The sequence below is a fragment of the Ictidomys tridecemlineatus genome, chromosome 3 (genome assembly GCF_052094955.1).
Source record: "Ictidomys tridecemlineatus isolate mIctTri1 chromosome 3, mIctTri1.hap1, whole genome shotgun sequence".
In the NCBI taxonomy this organism is placed as follows: domain Eukaryota; kingdom Metazoa; phylum Chordata; class Mammalia; order Rodentia; family Sciuridae; genus Ictidomys; species Ictidomys tridecemlineatus.
The window spans coordinates 154,516,933-154,531,621 of NC_135479.1; the positions used below are offsets into that span (position 1 = coordinate 154,516,933).

Below are 14,689 nucleotides of genomic sequence, written 5' to 3' on the forward strand. Positions count from 1 at the left end.
TCTTTCAGAAAGCACAACTGCTTCATGATTCATAAAAATAGTTGAGTCTATAAATGAACTGAAAAATTTGCTCTTTGGATAGCTACTGAGACGTTAAGTAAAGAGAATTTGAAAACATCAAATTCAGTTTTGCCTTTTGTCTTTCAATATAAAATTGGCAAGAAGTTTGTGCTTTAAAATTTGTTTTGGACACACAATACAATCACTTTTAAGAATGCTGTAAACTCTCTAAATTTGTACATTTAAATGAAAGTTGTAATTTGGTCATCTAATGATAGGACAGGGATCAAGGCAGAAATTTAATTACTAGATATGTCTCATTAACAGATAAGGTATAAACTTAAGAAAAATTTGACTTATTACTGAGCTAAAAAAAAAAGAAAAACTTCTGAATTTAGCTTTTTTAAAAAATTTTTTTCCTTACCAGAATAGAGATAGCAGTTGGATTCTGAGACAATTTTCATCTAGTTGGTCTCTCAGAGGTAAAGAGAGATAAAGAGCCAGTCACACAGATAAAGCTATTAAAATAAATATCTTTTAAGACACACAATAGCTGGTACATTAAATTGTTTTCAAATCTTATCTAATTCCCATGGACTCCTTTATATTAAAAAACATTTTTTAAAATAGTGAATTGTGAAGACTTTGAATTGAGATAAACAAAGTGAATGTATCTTCCCTCTGGTTTTGGATAATATCCTGAGCTCTGTGGCTTATGGTTTATGGCTTTTGGTTTCTAGGACCATTTTAAGGAAACAACGAAACTTGCTTCAGCTGCCACAGGAAGTTTACACTTTATCCTGGGCACAAGAAAAGGAAGGAGGTGTTCAAATGCTGCATAAATACATTCCAGGATGTTGACTTGATATATAAGACAGCTTTTTGTCACTGTGCCGAATTCCTGAAAACAACAACTTAAGAAGAGGAGAATTTAATTTTGTCTTACAGTTTCATGGGTTTCTGCTATATGATCAGCTGGCTCTATTGCTTTGGGCCTGAGGTGAGGCAGAAACATCATAGCGGTAGGGCATGGTAGAGAAAGGTTACTCAGCTCATAATAGCTGGGAAGCAGAAAAAGGCAAGGGATAAGAGACACCCTTCCAAGGCACATCCCTAGTGACCTACTTTCTCTAACAAGTATCATTCCCACAACTTCCACCATGTCCTGGTAGTCCATTCAGCTATCGATAGATTAATGCATTGTCCAATCACTTCCCTAAAGTTCTACCTCTGCAGTGGGGACATTGCTGCATTGGGGATCAAGCCTTCAACATTTCATATCCAAACCATACACTTGGTCAGTAATGGAAGTACTAAAGGCTATGTACAATTACTCTATATTGTACTATGCATGGTGGAAATGAATGTGAATTTAAGTGCTATCATTAAATGTTGATGTAAAGAGGTTACAATACCAATTGACCAAATTATTTAAAATTAGGAGCAGTAACACATCCGTCTTTGTATCTCCAACCACTGCATGTTATGTTTGAATGAATGAATATACAACATTTTTTAACCTTATGTACTAAAAGCCATTGAAGTTTGGCCTTGGGAGCACATCACCAGCCTCTGGGGGAAAGATTTGCAAAATCAACTTCTGTCAATGAGTACAGGTGGACAAGGGCCACAAAGCAAGATCATTCAATTAAAATCTCAAATGATGGCAAATTTGAATATCTCCTGTGGTTATCAAGTACACTAATTTTTAACAGACCCACAGTAACCCTAAACTGATTTTGAAATTTTTCATTTCTTCCTGTACCATTTCTATGTTACTTCATCCAGATAGCAACCGCATAAAGATTGCTGAAAATGAAAGTTTCCTTTAATTGATATTCAAGATCTCATTTTGCCCGGAACTCTAATATATTTAGAAAGAACATATAGCCCATAATAACGATGATTTTGTTCCATTGATATGTATCTGCAGATTAAAGACAGAGGCCCTTCCCTCTTCTGTTGAGGAAATGTATCCTGTCTCTCATTTTCTCCATAACCTCAGATAAGTACTTATTGTTTTCATGATAATAAGCAGTCTCATCTTACTGTGACATGATGTTTGTGAGGAGGCCGGAGTTTAAGATCTTTTACATAAAAGAAGTTTCATAATCACAAGCTGTGAAAAGGGAGAGAATGTCTACCTCCCATAGGTACTTTTACCATGAATTTCCTGACCTTGATTTGATTAAAACCTCAACCTAAAGATTGCAACAATTTAAATGTCTTTAGAGTTTAATTGTTCATTTCACTTTGAAAAAAAAAAAAGACTCAAGGTGGGGCAAGAAGGGTGGCAGAACGGAAGGAGAAGCTAAGGACTGAGTTGCTTTGCAGAGCAGTGTTTGAAAGTGAACAGCCAATTTAACAAGAAGCAAAACCACAAAGACTCTGCTCACTTTGTTTCACAGAATCATTCAGGCTCTTCTTACTGTCTTCTCCTTGGTGTTCTCCTCTTTAATTCTCAGATGCTGCTGGGGTAGATAACCTGATCCATCTCTGAGGAATTCAGGGGAGAAAAGAAGCCTTCTGCTTGAGCAGTTCTTCTGTCACTGATACGCAGGGGAATGAAGACGTCGCCAGCCATGTGTAGAATTGGGAAATTATTTGGGATCCTTTTCCTAATCCCACATCTGGGCTTCTGGAGCATCCATGGTAAGGTGTCTATTTAGATTATTTCTGGTTTTATTTCTCAGGGGAATAGGTAATGTATTCCCCTGTTGAACTTAGCAGTGCATGATGTTTATGCCAACTGGGTAATAGTAGATGAAATGATTTGCTCACTGATGACATTAGAGAATGTAAACCAAATTAGAGCCTGGTACTCACCTGCTTAAATAGTAAACACCAAATCCACAGCTTGGCCAGTTTTCTTAAAAACATGTGCTAATGGTAAGAGAAAAAAAATGGTTAGGTGCTATACATAGTTAAGTACAAATTTATCACTACTATTACCAAAAACTTTTTGACTACCATACTGATAGTGAATTAATAGCACTTTAAATATATATTTCCGTTTGATGAACCTTTCTTTCTTCCTTCTTTCTTTCTTTCTTTCTTTCTTTCTTTCTTTCTTTCTTTCTTTCTTTCTTTCTTTCTTTCTTTCTTTCTTTCTTTCTCTCTTTCTCTCTCTCTTTCTCTCTCTCTTTCTTTCTATGCAGTGCTGAGAATTGAACTCAGTGCCTCACACATGCTAGGCAAGTGCTCTATCACTGAGCTACAACCCCCCACCCCCACCCCCAAATAGCATGATCTTTCCAAACTGATTCCAGAAAAATATTGTAGAGTTCATTTGCGTAGTTGGGTAGGATAGGTGCTGGATAGCTGAAATTAAATCTGTCTCCTTGGTTACTCTTAAGTAGTATTTTCTCTAAATAAAATCTTGGTACTTGCTTCAGTGGTGTGTGTGCCTTGAGAATATTGACTGAGCAAATGCTGGGAAATAGGAGCAGAGCCTTCCACAGAGCTTCTACTTTGTTGGAAGGGAATGATTCCTACATGGTTGTTAGCTGAACATTGAAAGTGTCTGAGTTCTGTATAGATGATGTTTGGCCAGCTCTAAAAAGACTTTGGGTACATGAAAAAGATCATTCCTTCTCTATTTTGAGGTCTCTTTCTCCTGTACATTGACACTGGGGCCATAAGTTGTACAGGGCCTATGAGTGGTTAGACAAAGTTTCTAATTGCTCAGTTAATTCTCCTTTGCACACAACACACATTTATCAGCTTGTGTGTTTCTGTTTTAAACTAGAAAATATGATCATTGCAGTCCTACAGAATGCCATCTTTAGTTCTAAAACTGTTTAGCTTGGAATTTGACTCTAAGATACCAGGATGCCACAGTAAAAATCTCCTTGGTCACTAAAGTGTCTAAGTGTTGAGTCCAGTAGGTTCTTAGCTATTTGGCTGAATTTTTTGGCTTCCATCAGATGCCTGCAATCACATAGCTACAGTCAGAGACAAATAGTAAACAAAATTCATCCTAAAGGATTTATTATATATTCTTTGTGAAAGAAAATAAAATATTTTCAGTGCTTTACTACAATTGGGGTGCCATATGACTTCTGTTCTTCCTCTCAGTGTATTGTAACTTAGTGCTTATAAAAATAGACACAGCTATTAGAATTGTGTTCACTTACTCACTCTGCCAGTCATTGTGCCATCTTGGTTAAGTTTCTTATCTGCTCTCATTTTTACTTTTCTCATTTGTAAAATAGAGATGATAATTGTACCCACGTTGTGGGCCTATAGTAATTTTAAGTGCAATAACACAGGTAAAGTATCAAATACTAAGTACACATTACCAAAGCTTGATAAATCTTAGCGGTATTTTTGCTAGTAGTACTTACTGCCAAGAAACTCCCATAAAATCCAGTTAAATGAGATGTAAAGTTTAACATTATTATATCGTTACAATGCAGTGCAACAGATCACTAAATCTTTTTCTCCTAACTTGAACTCAGTACCTGTGACCAACATCTCCCAATACTTGAGTTATTAAAGTTAAAATGAATAAGTAAAATATATTGTACAATATATTTAGCCCAGAATACAGTGAATCAAATCATTTGGAAAATGAAAGGGAAAGGCTTGGACCAAGTACTGACTAGTTATCTTATATAAAAGTTAATATAATTGATTTTATCACTACTCATATTAAATTAAGAATATAGATTGAGATAGAACATCAAGTGGGGGTGTAGCTCAGAGGCAGAGCAAAGAGTTTAAAGATAATTTAAAAATGTTTTCCCTCACTTCAAAACAACCTGAGACCCATGTGCTTCTTCCCAGTATAAGGTCCTTGCTTAGCATCTGGATGGCCATCTTCAATGACAGCCCCCATTTTAAGAAAGATTTTACTTTCCTGCCCAAGGGCCTAAGAAAGGCTCACCACTCCCTTTTACCAACTCCACCCTTAACCACCCCCATTTGGGCTCGCCCAGCTCTAATCCCTGAGCTTGCCTCATAAAAGTCCTAAACCCCAAGCCTGTTTTGCCTCTCTCCATCTATGGAGAGATGTGCTTTTATTTGTCAGCTCTGACCAATAAACTCTCGCGTGTATCTCTGCCTCGGCTCTGTCTTTCTTCTCTCGCTTGCCTGTCTTCCAGTTCCTCACTTTCCTTTCCTTGGTGCCAAAACCCAGGATTGGGTTCCCTGGTGTGCCCATTCCTCTCTTCAAGGGTCACTGAGTGTCTCCAGGCCCCTATCTGAATTCCATTATGGGAGCAGGCCCTCCATTCTGCCAAATACCCTCTCTGCACTCACCACTATTTCAGGTAAGACCCCTGTCTCTGGTCAACCTAAACAACCTTCAGGTCCCTGGAAGTGACTTGATCTTTCGTTCGGCACTCCCAGGTTTACCGTGTGGTCAGGGCACCCACAGCCACAACTTTTACAGCTACGGCTGATCCCTACTGTTGACCGAGTTTATAGGTGGACTTTTATTTGGGTCTTGGGTTTTGAGAAAAACCACCAAGGGTGATTGGGAGTTGTTACTGGTGAGACTACCTCTTGGCCTTGGGTTAATCTCTATGGTTTTTGCCCCTATGTAGTCCCAGCCGGGTGCCCAAGTGTCTCTACAGGTCCTGCTTCTGATGCTTACCCAGCAGTGGTGACAACCTCCTGAGCATAACCAGTCCTCTTGACTGGGTGACACTAGAGACTGGGCGACACCCAACTCTAAACTCACCTTCTGTATCTCATCATGGGTGGCTCCTCATTCATTCCTTCCCATAGTCCTCTAGGCTGCCTCCTGGCTAACCTGGGTCTCTCTCTCTCACCCTGGACCTAAACCCTAAAAACTTATTCATTTGTGCAATCAGATCTGTCCTCAATACCCTTTGGACTCTAAATGGCCTCTTAATGGCTCTCTAGATTCCAATATTATCAGGGATCTTTTAAACTATTGTGAACATTCGGTAAAATGGAAAGAGATATCATTCATTCAGGCTTTCTCCTCTCTGTTCTAAGCCTTCTCTCTGCAACTCTTGCTCTCCTGCACAAGTTCTCTTAGCTCTCTCCTCCCCTATGCCTGCTTCCAAAGGGACAAAAGATTCTACCCAGGACTCTTCCTTAGACCCAGCAGATGAGCTCCCACCACACCATAATTCTCTTTCTAATGAAGCCTCTGTAGCAACTGCCCCCTCAGCCCCTCCACCTTTGATGTCCTCCTGCCTGAGGAGCCCAGGCAAGTTTGGGAGCAAGCTAGAAATTATGCAGATGAGGTACATCAGACTTCCCCTGCCCATCCAATTGGCATTGAAGCAGTTCCTGATTGGGACCCCAATTGGGTTTATAATTTGCCTGGAGGAGTAACTAGTAGAAAGCAATTCATTACTTGCCTCATGGCAGGACTTAGAAAGGCAGCCCATAAGGCTATCAATTATGAAAAGCTCCAGGAAGTCATCCAAGATAAAAATGAAAACCTTCAGCATTTTTAGACCGCCTGGCCAAGGCTTTATTACAATATACTAATCTGACCCTGAGACTCCAGATGGAAGACAACTACTAATGGTCTACTTTTTCTTCTAGAGTTTCTCCAATATTAAAGCCAAGCTAAGGTGCCTTGAGAGGGGGCACTTAACTCCCCAAGCTGAGGTTCTGGGAGTACCCTTTAAGGTGTATAACAGGAGAGACGAGAAGGCCTGGAAGCAGAAATATTAGATGTTCACTCAAGTCACCTGGCTGGCTTCAGCATCTTCCCTGGTTCCACTGGCCCATGGAAAAGTCCCTCAGGACTGCCCAGACCCTGTTTTAAATGTGGTCAATGGGTCACTTGGTTTGTACATGTCTCAAGCCTCGCAAGCCTCTGGGCTCTTGTCCTAAATGCCATCAGGAGGGACAATGGGCTGTTGACTGTCCCCAAGTCCATAGCAGCCCCCAGCTATCCAGCCCTTTTAGCTCTCCTTTCCAAATCTTAGAACTGGCTACAGAGGACTGACGAGGCCCAGGTCCCCATCACCCAACCACTACCATCACTCCATGGGAACCCAGGGTAACTCTGCGTATTTCAGGTAGGCCTGTCTCCTTCCTTCTATACCCCGGGAGATACATAATTCAGTCCTCGAGGAGTTCTAGAGGCCTACTACCAACACTTTACAGATACCTAGCCTTGTTTGTGCTTTTGGTTCTTACCCACTCCTTTTTGGTTATTCCACAGTGCCCTGTTCCCTTTATAGGAAGGGACATCCTCACAAACTTGGTGGCTACGCTTTCCTTCTCCCCTCATATATGCTTCCATCCAAACTCACCTGCTACTCCCCTGATCCTCACCCTTACCTTAGGACCATCCCCTATTCCATCTGCCAGTGCATTCCCATTACCCCCTTCCAAGGTGGACCCTACCATCTGGGATGTTTCCAGTCCTTCTATCTCCTCACACCGTGAGTCCATTCACATCTGTCTCAAAAGCCCTCTCCATTTTCTGACCCAGTCACAATACCCGCTCTCCCTCCTTGCTGCTGCTGTCCCTCTTTTTGCAGAGCAGCCTTGTCAGGCTCCTGACAATAAACCCACTTCTTATCCCAGGTTTGTGATTAGTCCTGAGCCACTTTTCTTTCATTGATGCCAGTGACTCCATTACGTGCTCCTATCAGCTTTGCTCTCCTCTCTGGGGATTTGAGCTGCTTTGGGATCCTGGCCTGAGGGCCCAGGACAATTACCACACACCTTCTTTCATTCACCTGTTGCTCTTCTTCTCTATCCACACTCCAGCCTCATTTGGGTAAATGACTTCACCCTTCCCCTCCCCTGCTCCTCACAACTCTACAAGTCTCCTCTCTAGAACTTAGATCTTGGCCCAGCACCAAGATTCTCACCCATCTCTTCCCCTGGGTGAGTTCACTCCAACTCGCCATGGGAAACTCCCAATCCCTTCCCCTTGGAGAGTTTACTCTTGGGTCTTGGTTCTCAGCTCCTTAGTGGAGCTCACGAAAGCCCTAGCCAGGCAACCAAGACTCCCATAGGCAAAGCCCGGGACTATGAAAGTAGTGGGTGATTCCCTTCTCTCAGTCCCAGACTCCAACTTGTCATGGGGAACTTCCAAATCCCATCTGACTCACCTGTTGGCTGCCTCCTCACCCACTTAGCCCCACTCCGTTTGGCTCCTGATCTAAAGTCCCATCCACCAATTCAACCTTCCAGTCTTTACAACTTTTGTGAGCGCTCAGGAAAATGGAAGAAAAACCCTTATGTGTGAGCTTTCTCCTTTCTCCATTCTAAGCCTTCCCTTTGCTCTTCTTGCTCCTCTGCCCAGCTTCTACTTGCCACTAAAACTCTGGATTCCTCCAGAGGCCCTACTTCTAGACAAACAAGAGACCCAGAACTCTCCTAATCGGAGGGTCTTGACTCTACTTGCCTACAAATGTTGGCTGCAGCCTCTTGACTCATTAATGAGTCAAAAAAATTCACCTTTGGGGCCCCATTTATCATCCTGGTTCCCCATCACCTAAAGGAACTCCTTACCTACAAGGGCTTACATTCCTTACCTCCCTGTTGCTTTTTATCTCTACAGGATTCCCTGGTAGAAGATCCCAGTCTTATTTTCCACATGTGCTCACCTTTAAATTCTGCTACTCTCCTCCCAGCTCCTCAGGAATCTTCCAATTCTTCTCTTCTTACCCATTCATGCATTGAAACTCTGGAGGAGTTTCTTCCATATCCCTCCCACCTACAGGAAGGCCCCTTGCTCTGCACAAAATACAGATGGTTCACAGATGGCTCCTCCTTCCTTTAGGAAGGAGTTCATTGGGCAGGTTATGCCATGGTCTCTCTAACCTTGGTTGCAGAAGTGGCTCCCATCCCCAATAATACATTCAGTTAGCAGGCTGAACTTGTTGCCTTCATCAGAGCCTTCACTGTGGCAAAGGGAGTCTCCCTCAATGTCTATGCTGACTCTAAATACGCTTTCCACATACTTCTGTCCCATTCTGCTATTTGGAAGGAGCATAGATTCCTTACCACCAAGGGAACTTCAATTACTAAGGCCCCCTTTATCTCCAATATCCTTCAGACCTCAAAGCTTCCCATTACCTTTGGAACTAACGGATGGCAGCTAAGTAACCCCCTTCTCAAGTGGGCACTTCCTTTTCTGACCTCTCTCCTTGTCATAGGCCTTTTGCTAATGCTTGTCCCCTGCATCATGAGATTTATTCAAGACCATATTCAAAGGATCTCTAACCAAATGTGAACCAGCTTCTGTTATAGGATTTCCAACCCCTTGCCAAAATTGGGCCCTCTGGAGTCAGCATCACCTGGCGCCACCTGACCATCACCATTGCCTCAATGGCACACAACACCCCTCACAAGGGTCCAGATGCTGCCCCTTCCCAGCAGGAAGAAGCTACGGAAGATTAAATCTATGCCCCTGTCCCTTAAGGGGCCCAATACAAAGAAAAATATCCTTGCTTAGCACCTGGGATGGCCATCTTAAATGACAGCCACCATTTTAAGAAAAATTTCACTTTCCCTCCCAAGGGCCTTTCTGAGGGAGGCTCACAACTCCCTCATACCAACGCTACCTTTCACCACCCACATTAGGACCTGCCCATCTCTAATCTCTGAGCCTGCCCCATAAAAGTCCTGAACCCAAGCCTGTTTGGCTTCTCTCTGTCTATGGAGAGATGTGCCTTTATTTGTCAGCTCTGACCAGTAAACTCTCTCATGTATCTCTGCCTGGTCTCTGTCTTCCATTTCTCACTTTCTTGCCCGTCTTCCCATTCCTCACTTTCCTTTCACCCAGGAGTGACTCCGAATCTAGAATAAGGTTGAAAAAAATGTAATATTTTCTACAAACTCCATGTTTAAAGTCCTTCTTTAACACAAAATTATGCTTGCTTGCTTTTTTTTTCTTCTCTATTTATCAAAAATATACAGGGAAACCTGTCTTTCAGTGCTTCAGTATCAGGTGATTTCTGTCCTCATGAAAGTAATAAAAGTACCAACCCCTTCTCATGCTGACAAGACTTAGGCTGCAGGTGGAAGTTGTTCTTTCTGCTGTAAGTCCCTGGACCACTTGTTTAGTTGAGGATCAACTGAGGATTCCACCTTCAGTCAGGCAGGAGTACTTCAATTAATGTCTGGACACTGACAGTGTGTATGAGCTGGAATAAAGGCAATTGGAAATCTTTGTTCACTGGTTATTGTGATACAAAAGAATCCTAATCTGGTCCAGTAAGGCTATTAAGAAAACAAAGTGATTAGGGTCACATCTCCATTTGGTTTTTGCCTATGTCCAATTCTTATTATGAAGGTTCAGTATGGATCATGGATCTACCTTTAAATGCCATACTCCACACCCCATCCAGATTATGTTGCTCCATTATGTACCAGCTGTGTCCTTGAATCAGAGCAGGCCTACTAGGGCAGATAACCAGTAGTCTGCAACCGGAATTACTTGAAGTTCAAGTATTGTAGCACAGCATCTGTATCAGGCTTATTTATTTATATGCCTTTTGTATTTGTTCCTGTTGAAATGCACATATGAAATATTAGAGATAGAGTCACGTCTTCTACTAAATGCCAAATACCTATGTGCTGTCATCACAGAAATGCCCACCATTTATGCAAATGTCTAGAAATTCATTCTGCATTTTCAGGATTTCCTGGATTAGGGCATGAACAGATTAACCCCTGTGCTGATTACAGCCTTGAATTGACTCCCTAACAATGAGGGGCTCTTCAATTTATTATTGCTTCCTTCATCCAACTATAAAAATTTCCTCTATTTTAATGATCAAATCAAAAGCTATTATCTTGCCTCCTTGGGACTTTCTACTTAATTTCCATTACTGGCGAGTTTTGTTATACTTAGAGTTCGGAAAACAGCTTATCTTCTCATATACTCATTTTCCTCATCTTAAAAATAAAAATAATAATAACAATCATTGTGAGGATAAAAATAAAATGTATATATAGATGATCCTTGATTTAGAATAACTCAACTTAAAATTTTCTAACTTTACAATAATGCAAAAGTGATATGCCTAAAAGTGACTAACATGAAATAAGAACTTAAATGTATTAGTCTTATCCTTTTTGCCTATTGTGGGGATGGATCCAGAAAGGGTCTATCATCCAGTGGTGAATGAGGTGCCATGGGCTCTTGGGCAGGTGGCAGTGAGTGTGCAGCAATGATTCCCAAGATGCTCTTCCAAATGTGACTTAGCCCATCCATCTGCTATCTGACCTGATGACATTGAAAGACCTCTGCTTGTCCTATTCTTAAATATCTCAAGGAGAGGAAATGGCTCAGGCACTTTGTAAGCTTTGCTAAGTATTATCAAAAGCTACAGCAAATACGAAAGTGACTATTTTTAGGTAAAACAATTTCAGAATTATCTCAAACTAGATAAAACCATGAGGTGTATAGTTTAAGTCTTAAGATTGCTCTATACAACTAGGTGGAAGAGATAGTCTTCAAATATCCCCCCAAGTAGTCATATCATACAGTGAGAAATTCTAGCCTTAGAAGAAATAGTTTGAAAGTGTGCTAAATAAATACTATATGAAAGCAACTTAAATGATTCTTGCATGATTATAAGAAGATACATTTTTGAAAGAAGGGGATTTTTAAGAGGAAATAGTAAATGATAATTATGAAAATTCTTTCAATTTTCTTGTATCATGGCCATTGTTTTGCAAGTACTGAGAATATGGAATCATACCATGTGTATTCTTGATATGAAGTTAATTCTTTACATTTTCATTTTTGTTAAGAGAACTTTATATTGTATGAGTGTGTGTGTGTGCATGCATTTGTATGTGCTTAGAAAGAAAATGGCTATCTCTGTCTAAAGACAATATCCAGAGAAATTATTCTACAGAGAACAGGAGACAATATTATTCCATGCTATTTATGTCTGTGATCTATATTACATTAAGTGCTGTTTGTCAAAAAGATGTATACGAATACACTTTCATTTCACAGCAATCTCAGTTTCCATTATAGTCCTGAGAACAAGTCACAGGGTTTTCCTTAAACTAACAATGGTCACCTTTTATAATACAAGTTCTGACTTTAACATATTTATGCTCATGTCTATTTAAATTTCTCCAGGTATTCCTATCAATTTTGGGAGTGTCTGACTTATGCAGTAGGTTCATTTGCCACAGTATTAAAGTGACATATTTAATAAAGGCTACAAAACATTGAATTACTGGTTTCTAGATGAGGTGGAAGTTCCTGCTCTAATCTCATGTCACCGCATTCTGATTTTGTGAATGTATGTCAACTAGTTTGTGACAGGAAGTATGGCATTTGGGCCTTCAAGTGTTACTTATGTGATTCCCCAAGGTGTCCAAATTGATGTCCTCCCAGGCTCTTTGATGTGTGATTACAAGTCTGCCATCGCTGTGCATGGATTTCCTTGACTGTGCTCAAACCATTGCCTGATGTCATCACAAAACCTCAATTTGCTAGGGTTGATGCAGTTATTTCCTTCTCTGGTGGCCATTATCTCTCCTCCCACTATTATCCTACCCCACTGAAGTAAAGCAGAACATACCACCAGCATCACCTGGAAGCCTTTTCCTCCTGAGTGTGAACAAACTATCCTCTGTAGTCACCCCAGCATGTATCTGAAGTATTTGTTATTTGTCTATTATCATCTCTTCTGATAGAGGCTAAAATCTTGACTGATGTCCTTAAAAATTATTCATCTGTTATACCTTTAGTAATATTATAGTTTTCTAAAATATTGTTTACATTTCTATGTTCATCTCTAACACTGTCAGCTCAAATTAATCATTTTGAACTTTCCTTAAATTTTAAGAATTTTCAATGGAGGAACAGTGAAACTTGTTAGGATTTTTCTAATGATAACAGTTATAATCAAAGGACATAGTTTTTAAAAATAAGAAATAATGACATTTCACAAAATATGCATAATCACAGTCCTAATTTAAGAACCTAGCTAATAGTTTTCACAAATTACTTACTCTCTTCAGCCCCTGAAAGAATTTCTATATGCAATTACACTTGCTCAGCTGGAAGTCCCTGGACCATGTGGTTGTTTATGGCTGGCATTCCTTTTCAATTAACTCATCTGGTGTCTAGATGGCTGTGGAACACCACATACTAAATAGTTTAAATATCACCCACAAGTGGACATAAATCAGATCTTCCCACATACTTGCAAAATCTAGTTTTTCTTCAGTGGTTATGAATTAACCACTACAGGGTATTTTGATGTGCATATATTACCACCTCAATGCCTTTTGATTGAGCTCTTAAAGGGCTTAGCTGTGTCTGTGTCTTAAGACAAAGGAACATTTAGAGCTGTAAACAGGAGATTCTTCACTTCATCAAGCTTTCTTTTTAGTCTCAGGACACGTCATGCCTTCTCACCTTCATACTTTCCTAAGGCTACTTACTTCTGCAGAGATGGGTACCATAGGATCAAGGTCATGGTTAACTAGACAGAGGGCAAATGCTTCATCACAGAGGTAGTTGAAATAGAGTGATGTGTGCCACGCTGAATAGCATGGGACCATTCTTTAGGGAGCGGGTGGTATTAATTGTGAAAATAGAAAAAGGACCAAGTATACCTGGAGGTGGGGTTGGGAGTGGGAGAAGGTTCATTTTCCTCCATGAGGCCTTCCTGATTGGCCTAGTCAGAAAGATTCCCTCCCTCTTAGGGATCTGAAAACTCTCAGAGATTATAATAATATTCAAAATAAATAAAACTCTAGCTGCACAATTGAAGAGCCACATAAGCAACTTTCGGTCTCATCTTTGCACTAGAAACCATCATTCCTAAATTGCCACAGGCGTTAGGGTATCTATCTTCCCACAGTCTATCTAGTATCTTACAGCACTAGTAATTCTGAACAATGTCAGGAGTCAAACACTGCTCCCGTAATATTTGGTCTAAGTTTTAAGTGATTAATGTGTTACTGTTGAGTGTTAATAATATGTATGTGATCTTCACATTAATGTGTTTATAGTTATGACTCTCCAATAAATGTTACCTTCTACATGCAAGTTAACTCCAAGAACCTCCCACTTAGAGTTGGCCCTGGACACGTACAAATTCAGCTACTTTTTTTCATTTCCAGAATAAATTTACAATATTCAGAATCACTCTCCAGTGCTCCAGGTCCATTCTAGAGCCACAGTGGCTGTGGTACTCATGTTCCTGCCTCTCAGCTGTCCTCTTTAAATGAACACCACAATGATTATAGAGATGAAGAAACACAATAGAAGCTGTTTCATTTCTGTCACTATATGCAATTGTGTTGAATATTTATTGTGTTTGAAGTTTTAAAACAACAAAACAGAGCACAGAGTGTAGATGTGATATTTTTATTTGGTGATAAATAGTTCATACATCGAATGTTTGATTAGTATCTTTACAATTGAAATGAACACTTTTTAAAGGGCTTAATTGTTTTGAAACTACAGAATGAAGCAAGAAAAACACTTTGTATTAGTGGTAAAATTTAGGAGTTGACTAAATTATACTTTACAGAATTTCAGTTTCAATAAAGGTTCAATCATTAGTTTAATGAAATTCACCTTATGAATCAGTGGACATTTATTTTGTACATTATTACTACAGCATGTAACTAAGGATCAAAGTTCACATCATTGCTCAAATAATTGAACAAATAGTTATGCATTTTTAAATTTTTTCTATTCTACTATCTTTCAAATATTTGCTAAACTTATTAGTTATGTATATGTAAAATTCAA

At 39.9% G+C, this 14,689-nt stretch overlaps 1 protein-coding gene across 2 annotated transcripts in view; it reads left to right on the plus strand.

Moving 5' to 3' along the window:
• Window positions 1-614: 614 nt before the first annotated feature.
• Window positions 615-14,689, plus strand: part of Btla (B and T lymphocyte associated) — a 33,238-nt gene continuing 19,163 nt past the window's right edge. For both annotated transcript variants that reach the window (XM_078044235.1, XM_078044236.1), the window contains exon 1: window positions 615-2,652. In XM_078044235.1, the coding sequence (XP_077900361.1) occupies window positions 2,565-2,652 (88 nt within the window). In that variant the 5' untranslated portion in view covers window positions 615-2,564. The remainder of the gene's footprint in view (window positions 2,653-14,689) is intronic.